Raw genomic sequence first — 14,625 nt, forward strand, 5'->3', positions numbered from 1 at the left:
CTTCCTCCTCAGCCTACTCAACATGAAGACCATGATGATGATCCACTTCCACTTAGTGAATAGTAAATGTATTTTCTCTTCCTTAAGATTTTTTTTTTTTTCCAAGAGACAGGGTCTTGCTCTGTCACCAGGGGTGCAGTACAGCAGCACGATCATAGCTCACCAAAGCCTGAATTTCTGGACTCAAGCAATCCTCTCACCTCAGCCTCCTGAGTAACAGAAGACTACAGGCTCATACCACCATGCCTGGCTTTATTTTTTATGATTTTCATAACATTTTCCTTTCTCTAGCTTACTTGATAACAGAATGTTAAGAACACAGTAATAATACATACAAAAAATATGTGTTAATCGACTGTTATTTTATTGGTAAGGCTTCTGGTCAACAGTAGACTATTAGTAGTTAAATTTTTGGAGAATCAAAGTTATACAGCGGCTGAGCATAGTGGCTCATGCCTATAATCTCAGCACTTTGGGAGGCTGAGGCAGAAGGATTGCTTAAGCTTAGAAGTTTGATACCATCCTGGGAAATTCTCCATCTCTACTAAAAATAAAAAAACTTAGCCAGGCAGGGTGAACACCTGTTGTCTCAGCTACTCAGGAGGCTGAGGTGGGAAGATTGCTTTGGCCTGGGCAACAGAGGCTGCAGCGAGCTATGATTTCGCCACTGCACTCCAGCCTGGGCGACAGAGTCTAAAAAAAAAAGTTACGTGAGGATTTTCCACTGCAGAGGGAAGAAGGTCAGTGCTTCTAACCACACCCCCACACTGTTCCTGGATCAACCGTATTCCCTTCTAAAAAGAATTCCATCTTCACTCTATCTCTCAGTGAGTACCTCAAATGTCTTCCCCAGAAACAAGTAAGGGGCCGTGGCAGACAACTGCCAACCCTATTCCCCCACTCTCACCCCGAAAAGGTCAGCACTGAGGAACGGGTAAGAAGACAGCCAGAAAGAACAAAGGTTCATTTCAGCAACCCTCCTTCTTTTGTTCTCTGATTTGGGAAAACTGGAGAAGGAAGGCAGTATAGTTTCCAAGGAAAATGACATGAGAAAGAACAAAATGCTAATTACCTATCTTTTTCTCAAAGAGAATATTCTACTGTGCAAAAACTGAGTTGATGAGGTTTGTTCCAGCAACTGTGAAACAAGTTATGTCTAAGAAGTTGTAAAAAATAAAATTTTTAAGACTAGATCTCTCATTATATTCATATTTGTAGTGCAATGAACAGAGAAGTAAAATAAGAGGAATCCCTTAATATAAAACCCAGATTAAGGGAGAAGCTTTTTAAAGTAAGAATCTCTCTTATTTAGGAACAAGAATCACAGTGACTCTTACTAGCCTCATAATAAATTCACTCAATATGGGGCCGGGTGCTGTGGTTCACGCCTGTAATTCCAGCTACTTGTGATGCTGAGGCAGAAGAATTGCTTGAACCCAGGAGGTGGGGGTTGCAGTGAGCTGAGATTGCGCCACTACACTCCAGCCTGGGCGACACAGTGAGACTCTGTGTTAAAAAAAAAAAAAAAAAATCCACTTGACATGGAAGGGAAGGGAAAGAAGGGTAAGGGAGGGTACGAATAAAATGGACAGCATGGGAAAAGCAAGGCAATGAGAAAGACATCTTTACTGCACCAGCTGCTTCTTGCTTCATGAATAGCTGCATTCTTCATTATTCCCTCAATAACAACATTTTGGTCAGTGCCAAGTAATCATGACGAATGAAGTCATACTAGCAAAAAATGTCAATGAAAAATGATTCCCCAGACTTTAAAAAATCGTAAATAGTTCATGCTTAAAAATCCAGTATCATCACTTCTTACATCTTTCCTTCACTTCTGTGCCCTCGAGCTAGTTATGACCATGAAAGTCCCACCTATTTCAAGTGAAGTCCAATGATTAGGTCTTTAACATGACGAACAAAACTCACCTTCCTCTCTGAAATATACATATAAGCAAAAGATAAACATGGGTTCATGCAAATACATATTTTTACATTCACATGTGACACCACAGGTTCACTGCCATGATAGCAGTGATGTTTTTAAAGAGCTCACTTGTATCAAGGAGGAAGGACTACATTATAACCTCTCCCAAACCCTATATGCATAAATTCTAACGTGCAGAAAATATTAGTTCAAGGGTAAAATGGGTTGTCATAAATTTGAAACTATAATTTCCATACAGTAACATAAAAACCTCAGAGAATATCCCTCAAATATTTTAGGGAAATAACAGTCTCTGGAACAGATCTGGTTTCATTAAGTTTCATGGAATGTACCCACCCAAATTTTTTTTTCAATTACTTGATGCAATATCAAATACTTACTAAGTAATTTGTAGTTGTACTCTCTTCCCCTCTGCCCATGTATCTGTAGAAGCGATGATCTGCTACCACCAATAATTTACACGTGTTCTTCATGGGATCTGGGTCAGCTCTTCTCTTCACTCGATGAACAAGCTCTAATATGAATTTGTATGCACTATTAAATCAAAATTCACCAAAACAAGGAGTTTTATGGTAACACTTTAAATCTAACATATTTTTGAAACAAACATTATGTGAGCTTAATATCACTAAAGGATTTTGAACAACAACAACAAAAAAACAATTTGGAGGAAGACAGAAAAGTGAAAAGTAACATAAAGTTTAAACACTGTAGAATTCAAAATTAAGGACAAGTGCCTTCTTAATTTTTTAAATACAGAAACTTTAAAATGTGCTCAACAGAGTAAGGCCAGGCATGTTGGCTCAGGCCTGTAATCCCAGCACTTTTCGAGGCCAAGGTGGGTGAATCACCTGAGGATGGGAGTTCAAGACCAGCCTGGCCAACGTGATTTTATCTCTAATAAAAATACAAAAATTAGCCAGATATGGTGGCACCCGCCTGTAATCCCAGCCACTCGTAAGGCTGAGGCAGGAGAATCACTTGAACCCAGGGTGTGGAGGTTGCATTGAGCCAAGATTATGCCATTGCACTCAAGCCAGGGCAACAAAAGTGAGACTCCATCTCTAAATAAATAAATAAATAAATAGTGCTCAACAGAGTAAAACATTCACCTAATGCTGGCCTATGAAGCTGTCAGTCATATTCTACAACAAGAAGTTTATAAATTAACCAATGTAAAACTGTCAAGATATTCACATTGAAAATTAGTTTGTGTTAACAGGACAACTTTCTTGTGAAATTAATTAAGAATTTCTTTATTTATATATTAAAATGCTAATATATAATTTTAATAACATAACCATCTTTGGCCGGGCACGTTGGTGCACGCCTGTAATCCCAACACTTTGGGAGGCTGAGGTGGGTGGATCACTTGAGGCCAGGAGTTTGAGAACAGCCTGACCAACATGGTGAAACCCCATCTCCACTAAAAATACAAAAATTAGCCAGGCCTGGTGGCACGTGCCTATAATCCCAGCTACTCGGGAGGCTGAGGCAGGAGAATCACTTGAACCTGGAAGTCAAAGGTTGCAGTGAGCCAAGATCGTGCTGCAAACAAAACAAAACAAAACAAAAAACCTAACCAGAGGTGTTTTGGGCAGTAAAATTCCAAGACGGTTCTATTTTTTAAATGACCCTAAATGGATTGTCCCAAGATGGATATTCTTGTATTCTAAGCAGTATATATATAGGTCTTTCCTGCTACCAATTAATTTCTTATAAACTCTAAAGATTCTTTCCACCATATTATCATTTCTAAATATCTGCAAGAATATTTTCCCTCAGATCACTCCATTTCCCTTTTCCCTAATCTTTTTTAAAGTCTAATCTTTGTTGTTCCCATTATTTTCCAGAGTTTTCAACTCTTACATTATAAACAAAAGAAGATGAAAATTTCTGGAACAAAACTCTTATTTTCATGCCAAATACTACAGTTACCTGACAATCATGTTATTTTTTATCAAATAACAACCACCCCTACTGAAGTCAATTGTAATATGTTTGTTTCTTATTTGAAATACACTCTTTAAGCCTTACCTTCAGGTGGTTCTCTGTCTACTAACCCTTTTGGGAGCAACTCTTCATTATCCACTTTTAAATAACCACATACTTTTGGAGACTGCAAACGTGAAACATTCTTGATATCTTCAGATTTATAAACTAACATTCTTTTGTCTTTGGTATCATTAACAAATCTCCAAAGTGGCTAAAACAGAAAATATATACAACTGAGATGGCAAACAATAACAATTCCTAAACACTAAATTCTTCTAACATTCTTTGCTTGTTCTTAGATAACATTCATTTCTAGGTTAAGTAAACTGATTAGTCATGTTATTAAAATAAATAATCTCAATTTTTAATCATATGGAGTTTCTATGCTGGTAAGTAAATACATAGATTACACACTCTGATTATTTTATCTGTATATAAATAAAGCCTTACATACTTTGCACGTTATGAAATCTTTCAGAGGATGCAGAAGAGAAAAATGCGTATCATTTTCCACTCATTCATTCAAAAATATTATGTAATATCTACTGTATACTGGCACTGTTATAGGTGATGGTGCTGTAGTAATGAAAATTGGACAAGGTTTCTGTTCATGCAGCATTTTCATTTTAGTTTCCTTAATACTTAGGTGTTTGACACCTTTTTGCCACGTTAGGTTTTATCCACACAAAAGAACAAACATTTATATGAAAGAAAACTCAGAACTTGCAACAATAGGTCTGAACCTTATTACTGGTTTCAGCGAATGCAGTTTTTTAAAAAAATCTCCACTTACAATGTTACAAGGACAGAGTAAATCACAATTAACATACTCCAAAGGTTACCCAAGTCAAAAGTCTGTTTTGTTTTGTTTCAAAGCAAAGTTATTCTCTGTAAGAACACTGGTCTCATCAGAACCAGGCAGTGTGTGGGGACACACAAAATATATATTTATCTCCATCAGGGGAATGCAAATCGAAACCCCAATGGAAAAAAAAAAACCCACAATGAGACACCCCTGTATACCCACTAGGATGACTATGATCAAAGACAATACTGATGAGGATGTAGAGAAATCCAGAACCCTCATATATGCTGATGAGAATGTAAAATAGTAAAACCACTTTAGAAAACAGTCTGGCAGGTCCTCAAAGGTTAAAAGTAGAATTACCATATGACCCAGCAATTCTGCTCCTAGTATATAACCAAGAGAAATGAAAACATAAGCAGTAATGTAAATAATAGCTGAAAAGTGGAAACAAGCCAAATGTCCATCGACAACTAATCAATGAATAAACAAAATGCAGTTTATCCATACAATCGAATATTATTCAGCAATAAAAATAAATAAGATACAGATACATGCTACAACACAGATGAACCTTGGAAACATTATTCTAAGTCAAAGAAGCCACACACAGGCTGGGTGTGGTGGCTCACGTCTGTAATCCCAGCACTTCGGGAGGCCGAGGCAGGCGGATCACTTGAGGTCAGGAGTTTGAGACCAGCCTGGCCAACATAGTGAAACCCCAACTCTAGTAAAAAATACAAAAATTAGTCAGGCATGGTGGCAGGCGCCTGTAATCCCAGCTACTCAGGAGACTGAGGTGAGAGAATCAGTTGAACCCAGGAGGCAGAAGTTGCAGTGAGCCGAGATCATGCCACTGCACTCCAGCCTGGGTGACAGAGCAAGACTCCATCTCAAAAAAATTAAAAAATTAAAAAGAAGCCACACACAAAAGACCACATATTATATAATTCCATTTATATGAGATGACCCAAATAGACAAATCTAAACTGACAGTAGATTCCTGGTTGCCTACAGCTGGAGGAGTTAGGGAGGAAGAGGGAAGTACGGCTAAAGGACACAGCGTTTCTTTTTCAGGTCATGAAAATGTTCTAAAATTGAATGTGGTGGTGTTTGCACAACTCCATCAATATACGAAAACTGCCGGGCGCGATGGCCCATGCCTGTAATCTCAGCACTTTGGGAGGCCATGGTGGGCGGATAACTTGAGGCCAGGAGTTCGAGACCAGCCTGACCAACACAGTGAAACCCCATCTCTACTGAAACACAAAAATTAGCCGGGCATGGTGGTGGGCACCTGTAATCCCAGCTACTCAAGAGGCTGAGGCAGCAGAATCACTTGAACTCAGGAGGCAGAGGTTGCAGTGATCGTGCCACTGCACTCCAGCCTGGGTGACAGAGTGAGACTCTGTCTCAAAAATATACACACACACACATATAAAAAAAAAACTACAAAACTGTATACATTAAGTGGGTGAATAATATGTGAATTATATCTCAATAAAACTGTTAAATATTACATGCATATACATCTTTGGTAATCCATGTATGAGGCAGATGTAAGAAACAATAGTTACAGAATTTCAGGGCTGGCAGAGACCTCAGAAGTTAACTAACCCAACTTCTGGGCTACAGGAATCTTCCATATTTAGTAAAGCTCATTTAGCCTGTGAATAGAAGTGAAATTTTTTTTCTTTTGGGTCAAACATGTCTAAGTTCACATTCATTGTTTCCTAGTATAGTCAGTCTAGCACAGAAAAAGACAGCTGGCTTTGGGATCAGATATATCTGATCAGATATATCTGAGTTCAAACCTCAACCATACCTCACTATGTGCCTTGGACAAGTACCCTGAGCATAACTTCCCTCATTAGGTAAAGCAGTGATAATACGTAACTTGAAGATTATGAAGATTGTGTAGGTAATAAATCTAGTTTTATATTAAGATTTCAAAAGAAAAGTGGTTATTAATAAAAGCTAAGCCTATTACCATTATTACTAGTAAGTTGCTGGAAAAAATCATTTGATGAGTAATTGACTAAAAGGCAGAAAACTGGATTGGATCCTGGATTGGAAAACCAAAAAAAATCTATGAAGGAGATTTTGAGGATGACTAGAGATTTCGACTATTGCATGATTATTAGATAATACTGTGGAATTCTTTTCATTTTCTCAGGTATGTTACTTTTATTACAGCTATAGAAAAGAGTGCCTTTATTCCTAGGGATGCATTACAGAAGGATTTAGGGGTGAAGGGTCATGATGTTTGCAAATGATTTTCATATGATTCAGGAAAAAAAGAGAGAAAGCTAACATGACATTATGTTAGAAATTGTTTAAGGGCTACAGGGTATTTTTTTTTTTTTTTTATCTTTCTGTAGCTACAGGGTACTTTTTAATCTTTCTGTAGATTTGAACATTTTCTTTTTTTTTTTTTTGAGACAGAGTTTCGCCCTGTCACCCACACTGGAGTACAGTGGAGCGATCTCAGCTCACTGCAACCTCTGTCTCCCAGGTTCAAGCAATTCTCCCACCTAGTCCTCCCGAGCAGTTGGGATTACAGGTGCAAGCCACCAAGCCTGGCCAATTTTTGTATTTGTAGTAGAGACAAGGTTTCACCATGTTGGCCAGGCTGGCCTCGAACTCCTGGCCTGAAGTGATCCACCCATCTCAGCTTCCCAAAGTGCTGGGATGACAGGCATGAGCCACTGCACCAGCTGAACATTTTCAAAACTAGAAGTTGGAGGAAGCCAAGCATGGTGGCTCACGCCTGTCATCCCAGCACTTTGGGAGGCTGAGGTGGGCAGATCACAAGGTCAGAAGTTCAAGACCAGCCTCGCTAACATGGTGAAACCCCGTCTCTACTAAAAATACAAAAATTAGGCCAGATGCGGCAGCTCATGCCTGTAATCCCAGCACCTTGGGAGGCCAATGCGGGTGGATCACCTGAGACCTGGAGTTCAAGACCAGCCTGGCCAACATGGCAAAATCTTGTCTCTACCAAAAATATAAAAACTAGCCGGGCACAGTGGCATGTGCCTGTAATCCCAGCTACTTAGGAGGCTGAGGCAGGAGAAATGCTTGGGAGGTGGAGATTGCAGTGAGCCAAGATTGTGCCACTGTACTCCAGCCTGGGCGACACAGCAAGACTCCATCTCAAATAAATAAAAATTGGGGGAAATATTATCTCACTATGCAAGTTTAACCCAGGATTATATATATAAATAGTAAGCTATGGTAAAGTCAGTGACGGTTTAAAATATTTAATGGCTGCACACAGTGGCTCACACCTGTGATCTCAGCAATCTGGGAAGCCAAGCAGGAGGATTGCTTACAGCCAGACATTTGAGATCAGCCTGGGCAACACAGTGAGACCTCATCAAAAATCTGATACACTCTACAAAAATTTAACAAAATAGTTGGGGATGGTGGCATGCACCTGTAGTCCCAGCTACTCAGGAGGCAGAAGACAGGGATTGTTTGAGCCCAGGAGGTCAAGGCTGCGATAAGCTATGATGGCACCACTGCACTTCAGCCTGAGTGACCGAGTAAGACTCTGTCATAAATAAAATATTTAATGATGATGTGTTAAAAATAAGATATATATTTCTTCCTGCTCACTTATATTCCTAAGATCTTAGTGCAGATGCACAATGTTTTTACATCAAGGTAAGTGTAAAGAATTTTTTTTTTCATATCAGACTGGTAATGTGCTAACATCGTAACAAGGTTCTGGGGTGGCACATCTCATATGTGTGTGTGAACAGCCAATCACCACACTTATGCACTATAAAAGTATCAAAAAGAGTTATAAAGAGTATGAAAATCACCCCTGTAAGTAATAAATCATTTTTTCAATAAAAATTATTAATTTCATGCAAAAGTCCCTCAAGGTATCTGATGAGTATACTTGTAAGTAAACATCTTTGTGGTGTGTATGTGTGAGATAGGGTCTCGCTCTGTCACCCAGGCTGGAGTGCAGCAGTACAATCTCAGCTCACTGCAGTCTCTGCCTTCCGAATTCAACTGATCCTACCACCTCAGCATTCTGAGTAGCTGAGACCACAGGCATGTGCCACCATGCCCAGCTAATTGTGTGTGTGTGTGTGTGTGTGTGTGTGTGTGTGTGTGTGTGTGTGTGTGGAGGAGTAGAGACAAGGTCTCCCTGTATTGCCTGGGCTGGTCTCAAATTCCTGGGCTCAAGCAGTCCACCCACCTCAGCCTCCCAAAGTGCTGATTACAAGTGTGAGCCACTGTGCCTGGCTAAATAAATATCTTATAATGAAATATTAGTTATATTCATTTTTGTACTTTGGGAAACAAAGCTATGGATGGAAACAGAATTCCTATTTTTCCAAAAGGAAGTATTTGAAAAAAATGAGTAATCTGGCTGGGCGTGGTGGCTCATGCCTGTAATCTCAGCACTTTGGGAGGCCGAGATGGGCAGATCATGAGGTCAGGAGTTCAAGCCCAGCCTGGCCAACATAGTGAAACCCCATCTCTACTAACAATACAAAAATTAAAGGGGCATGGTGGCACACACCTGTAATCCCAGCTACTCAAGGGACTGAGGCAGGAGAATCGCTTTAACCTGGGAGGTGGAGGATGCGGTGAGCCGAGATCGCACCATTGCACTCCAGTCTGGGTGACAGGGCGAGATGCCGTCTTAAAAAAAAAAAAAAAAAAATGTAATCTGAGCAAATTTAACTTGGATCCTAAAGACACACATCTTAGCTTAAGAATTAATAAACTGGCCAGGCACGGTGGCTCACGCCTTTAATCCCAGCACTTTCAGAGGCTGAGGCTGACAGATCATGAGATCAGGAGATCGAGACCATCCTGGCCAACATTGTGAAACCCCGTCTCTACCAAAAATACAAAAATTAGCTGGGTGTGGTGATGCGCGCCTGTAGTCCCAGCTACTAGGGAGGCTGAGGCAGGAGAATGGCTTGAACCCAGGAGGCAGAGACTGCAGTGAGCCGAGATCACACCACTGCACTCCAGCCTGGCAACAGAGCGAGATTCAGTCTCAAAAAAAAAAAGAAAAGGAATAAATTATTCTAAGGAAATAAGCAGACATATGTACTGCAGCAGAAATAATGCTGTGCATTTACCACACTGTTTTCTCTTTCTGAGCTCAAATTACCACTACGTTTCCCAACCTCCTTTGTAGCAGGTCAGAGATACAGTGTTCTAGAATGTATTGAACGGAAGGCCATTTCCAAGCCTGGCCCTTAATATCCTGTATAATTCTCTAGCTCTGTTTTCTGTCTGTGAGAACTACAGAGGACATGTGTCCAAAAGTCAAAGCCACAAAGTAGAGGAGAACCACCTAACCCACATCAAGCCACAGGAGGGTAAGAAAAAACTTTGCTTGTGTTAAGCTACTCAGTTATGGGAGTTTATCCGAAGCCCTCGCACAGCCTAGACAGAGCTTCCTACAGTTTCTTCATTTAACTTCCCAGACTATTCCCTATCATCTAGACTATTCCAACTAAACACACGCACCAAAAGGGGTGCCCAAGGCTGTTCACTACAGTACCTTTTATTTCAAAAGTTAGAAACAAAACAGTTGAGGCCAGGCACAGTGGCTCATGCCTATAATCCCAGCACTTTTTGGACGCCGAGGCTGGCAGATCATGAGGTCAGGAGATTGAGACCATCCTGGCCAACATGGTGAAACCCCGTCTCTACTAAAAATACAAAAATTGGCCAGGTGAGGTAGCATGTGCCTGTAGTCTCAGCTACTCACGGGACTAAGGTGGGAGAATCACTTGAACCCGGGAGCCAGAGGTTGCAGTGAGCTGAGACCATGCCAGTGCACTCCAGCCTGAGTGACAGAGTGATACTCCATCTCAAAAAAAAAAAAAAAATTAGCCGGACATGGTGGCACACGCCTGCAGTCCCAGCTACTTGGGAGGCTAAGGCAGGAGAATCGCCTGAACCGGGGAGGCAGAGGTTATAGTGAGCCAAGATCACACCACTGTACTCTAGCCTGGGTGACAGAGCAAGACTCCATCTCAAAAAAAAAAAAAACACCCAAAACAGTTGGGCATGAAGTGGGATTGGTTAAATAAATGTTGCAGTGTATCAATGGACCAATAGGCAATCTTTATTAAAAACCCTAATTGGCCCGGCGCAGTGGCTCACACCTGTAATCCCAGCACTTTGGGAGGCCGAGGCAGGTGGATCACAAGGTCAGGAGATCAACACCATCCTGGCCAACATGATGAAACCCCATCTCTACTAAAAATACAAAAATTAGCTGGGTGTGGTGGCGCATGCCTGTAATCCCAGCTACTAGGGAGGCTGAGGCAGGAGAATCGCTTGAACCAGGGAGTCAGAGGTTGCAGTGACCCAAGATTGCACCACTGCACTCCAGCCTGGTGATAGGATAAAAAAAAAAAAAAAAACGAGTGAGTTGTGGTGAGCCAAATGCATTTGATCCAGCCTGGGCAACAAGACAGAAATCCGTCTCAAAAAATAAAAAAAAACAAAATAGATCTATATTAACACGAAAAGGTTCATAATCATATTGTTAAATGAAAAATATGTGAAGACAAACTGTACATATTGTATGGTCCTAGTTTTACAGGAAAAAATAGTGGATATGACTATATTTATTTGTGTATTTACACATAGAAAAAAAAATTTGGAAGGATGTCTGTCAAAATGTCAATAGTAGTTATCTGTCCAAGTACAGATAATCTATTTTCCACATTTTGCAATGAGCATATATTTTAAAATAAAGGTATTCTTAAAAATAAATTGATTTGAAAGAACAAGCAAATTTAAGACATTCCAGTGATGCTTTGCCTATTTTAGAATGAATGCATTTATAATATTAGTTCCTTTACTTTCTACTAAATTTCTGACTCTTTTTGGTACGCTAGACTCCTCAAAACATTGACATTAAATAGCATAAACATTAACAAACTATAACATATTGCAAGGCCATAGGTTTCTTTTTCACAATAATGGATAGTCAAAGGACTAACAGTCATGTAGTTTGGATATAATTAAAATACATAGTACATATAGCTCCAACAGACTGTTTTACCCCTATTGAGCACTCAGATACACCTGAACATTTCATTTTGACCAATCTTACTCAGTTTCCCCACAGGTGATTTATTTTAGTGATATCACCACCACTACCGAGTTTTCTCATTTTTCAAGAAACACAGAACCAACTTCAATTCACAATTATGTAGTAAACGTCTTATTTTGTAGACCAGTATCTGACAGATAGATATGTGTCTTAACCAATGCAGCCACTGTGGTCTTGATTTCTACTGCTACTCTTTCTTAACCAATGCAGCCACTGTGGTCTTGATTTCTACTGCTACTCTTTCAATGGAAGAGTGACCACAGCCTGACTTTCCTAGCTTCCTCTTTAACTTCTCAGACTATGAACTATCACCTTTCGGTGATCTACCATTTCCAGTGTGTCTAGCAGAAAAACAGAGAAATTGAAAAATAATACTTCACTTTCATTTCTGAGGATGTTTACATTTATTGATTATTTGAGAAAGAATTTAAAAATGAGTCAGGAGGGAAAGAAAGTTTTCTCTTCCTATTATCCATCCCACATGTAACTCTCTCAATTATGGTACGTAGAAATACAGGGTATATCATAACACAGCTTCTTAGAGATTATGCTTTTCTAAAAATCTACTTTCCTAGTAAAAAACTTCAAATACAAAGAGGAAAGAAATAAGTATAATTACTTTTCATCTTTGCAGAACTGAGCAGCTTTTTGAAAATCAGAGATATAAGCTACTGAAAAAAAATTCACATATAAATTTACCTCTATGTTATATTCGGCCCCATCTGTGTTGATTCTGATTATAACATCATCATCTCTTATGTGGGCTAGAACCCTAGAGTCAGGCTCACCTTAAGAGAAAAAAAAAATTATTATTTAAAAATACTTACATCAGATAAGAAACTATGCATTACTCTCAATAAAAATTAAATCCTTCAGGGTGGAATTTGCCTAGTACTGTGAGAGCTCTGCAAAACAAGAAACAAAGGCCCCAGAAAGAAGCTAGATAATCTCACTTCCTAAGGGGTAGCCTCAAGTTTAGTCACTTGAAACCTATCCCTTTCCCAAAACAAACAAAACTACTAAGATTTTCTTCTGGAATAATTTTATCTACTTTTAGGTAAAGGAAGAACTAAGAGAGACAGAAAGCATGATTTGGAATGTACAGGCCTAGGAACTGTACTATTTGTGGATTTCAATGACTTTTTTTTTTCTAATTGCAGAAAAAGTCAAAAAGTAAACTGCAATTGCTTGTTTGACAGATTTTCTCAAATACATACATAATAGGATCACAAAGTATTTCATCTCCAAGCTTCCCTGTTTAAAATATCATAAAGAAAGCCTACAGTCACTCATGAAAAGAAAGGTTAAATTCCTATCACTTAAGAAGAATTTAATTTTAATCATTAAACCAGCCAGCTAGTATGACATTTAGATAATACTGATTTCCTCCAATTAGAATGTTCCCGCCTCTAAACTTATATACCTCAAAGAAAGCAGTCAAAGAATAGCACTTCTATGACACCCGGTCCCCACTACCCTGCACCAGAAAAGAATATGCAATCAAGTTAGATCTGGAGACCTAATACACCTGACACAGGGGCAAACCAACAAGCGCCATACTAACCAACCACGTGTCCAGTGAAGAAGTCCTGCCATTTCACAGTGTACTCACTTTCATTTTTACCATCCACCACCACGACCTTGAAATTTTGTGAAAAATGTTCAGTACTTGATGTCAGGTATAATTTAAAATGCCTAAAGAAAAATGCATTCATATTTTACTCTAAGCACACAAATTGTAAGTCTCATTTTCATATAATTAAACTTTCTTAAAAAGCCAGAAGCGTTGACATTAATAAAACACTATGCAAGTTACAACTAAAGTCTTATTAGGTACCTAGAGAAATATATCTCCTGTAAAGACAAATAGACTAATTTATTTAGCTATAAAAACAGCAGACCACAATAAACTCACACTAGGGTAAATATATTCAAAGAACTTACACATTCATCTCTCCTGGAAAACACTGAAGAATAAGGAAACACACATAACTGGGTAGTTAAGTTGGAATCCTGATTGTTTTTTAAAAATATTATTAAAAACTAATCCTATTATATACCATTTATTGAACACCTACTTGGTGTTAGGTACTATGCATCTATTATCTCCACTTCACATAAATACAAATTGAGGGTTGGAAGCTAATCAACCTACTCAAAGTTACACAGCTAGTAAAAGGTGAAACTGGGAAATAAACCCGGTTTATTTCAAAACCCGGTACTATGCTGTCTCTATCAAGCTGGGTGGACTACGAGAAAATTCTTATTGCTGTGCAAAATTAATAAATGCTTCTTTCTATATTTAAAAGTACTCATGCGGCCGCGCGTGGTGGCTCACGCCTCTAATCCCAGCACTTTGGGAGGCCGAGCTGGGAGGATCACGAGGTCAGGAGATGGAGACCATCCTGGCTAACATGGTGAAACCCCGTCTCTACTGAAAATACAAAAAATTAGCCAGGCGTAGTGGCGGGCACCTGTAGTCCCAGCTACTTGGGAGGCTGAGGCAGGAGAATGGAGTGAACCCGGGAGGCGGAGCTTGCAGTGAGCCAAGATCCCGCCACTGCACTCCAGCCTGGGTGACAGAGCGACACTTTGGCTCAAAAAAAAAAAAAAAAAAAAAGTACTCATGCTTTTTTTCCTCCTCAAAACAACATATCCTGCAAAAAAGTAATCCACAATTACAGTTAGGAAAATAAATACAAGGTATCCAAGACAGACATTAGAATACAGACTCCATCAGCACCAAGAGACAGGAAAAGAGGGGAG

The 14,625-nt window shown here is 39.4% G+C and overlaps 1 protein-coding gene and 1 non-coding gene across 3 annotated transcripts in view; both read right to left on the reverse strand.

The window, feature by feature from the left end:
* Positions 1-14,625, reverse strand: part of ADAM17 (ADAM metallopeptidase domain 17) — a 71,956-nt gene that overhangs the window by 34,133 nt on the left and 23,198 nt on the right. Inside the window, exons 3-6 of one of the 2 annotated variants that reach the window (XM_032172184.2) lie at positions 13,424-13,554; positions 12,559-12,647; positions 3,986-4,154; positions 2,329-2,462 (exon numbers count right to left, since the gene is read on the reverse strand). In XM_032172184.2, coding sequence (XP_032028075.1) covers positions 2,329-2,462; positions 3,986-4,154; positions 12,559-12,647; positions 13,424-13,554 — 523 coding nt within the window. Of the gene's footprint in view, positions 1-2,328; positions 2,483-3,985; positions 4,155-12,558; positions 12,648-13,423; positions 13,555-14,625 lie in introns of those variants that run through there. The other variant, XM_058426267.1, reaches the window with a different exon arrangement.
* LOC116481362 (small nucleolar RNA U13) lies at positions 8,444-8,547 on the reverse strand. The gene has a single exon (XR_004251525.1). It is a non-coding gene; the product is annotated as a small nucleolar RNA U13 (small nucleolar RNA).

This window comes from Hylobates moloch, unplaced genomic scaffold (assembly GCF_009828535.3).
Source record: "Hylobates moloch isolate HMO894 unplaced genomic scaffold, HMol_V3 SCAFFOLD_13, whole genome shotgun sequence".
NCBI classification, from domain to species: Eukaryota; Metazoa; Chordata; class Mammalia; order Primates; family Hylobatidae; genus Hylobates; species Hylobates moloch.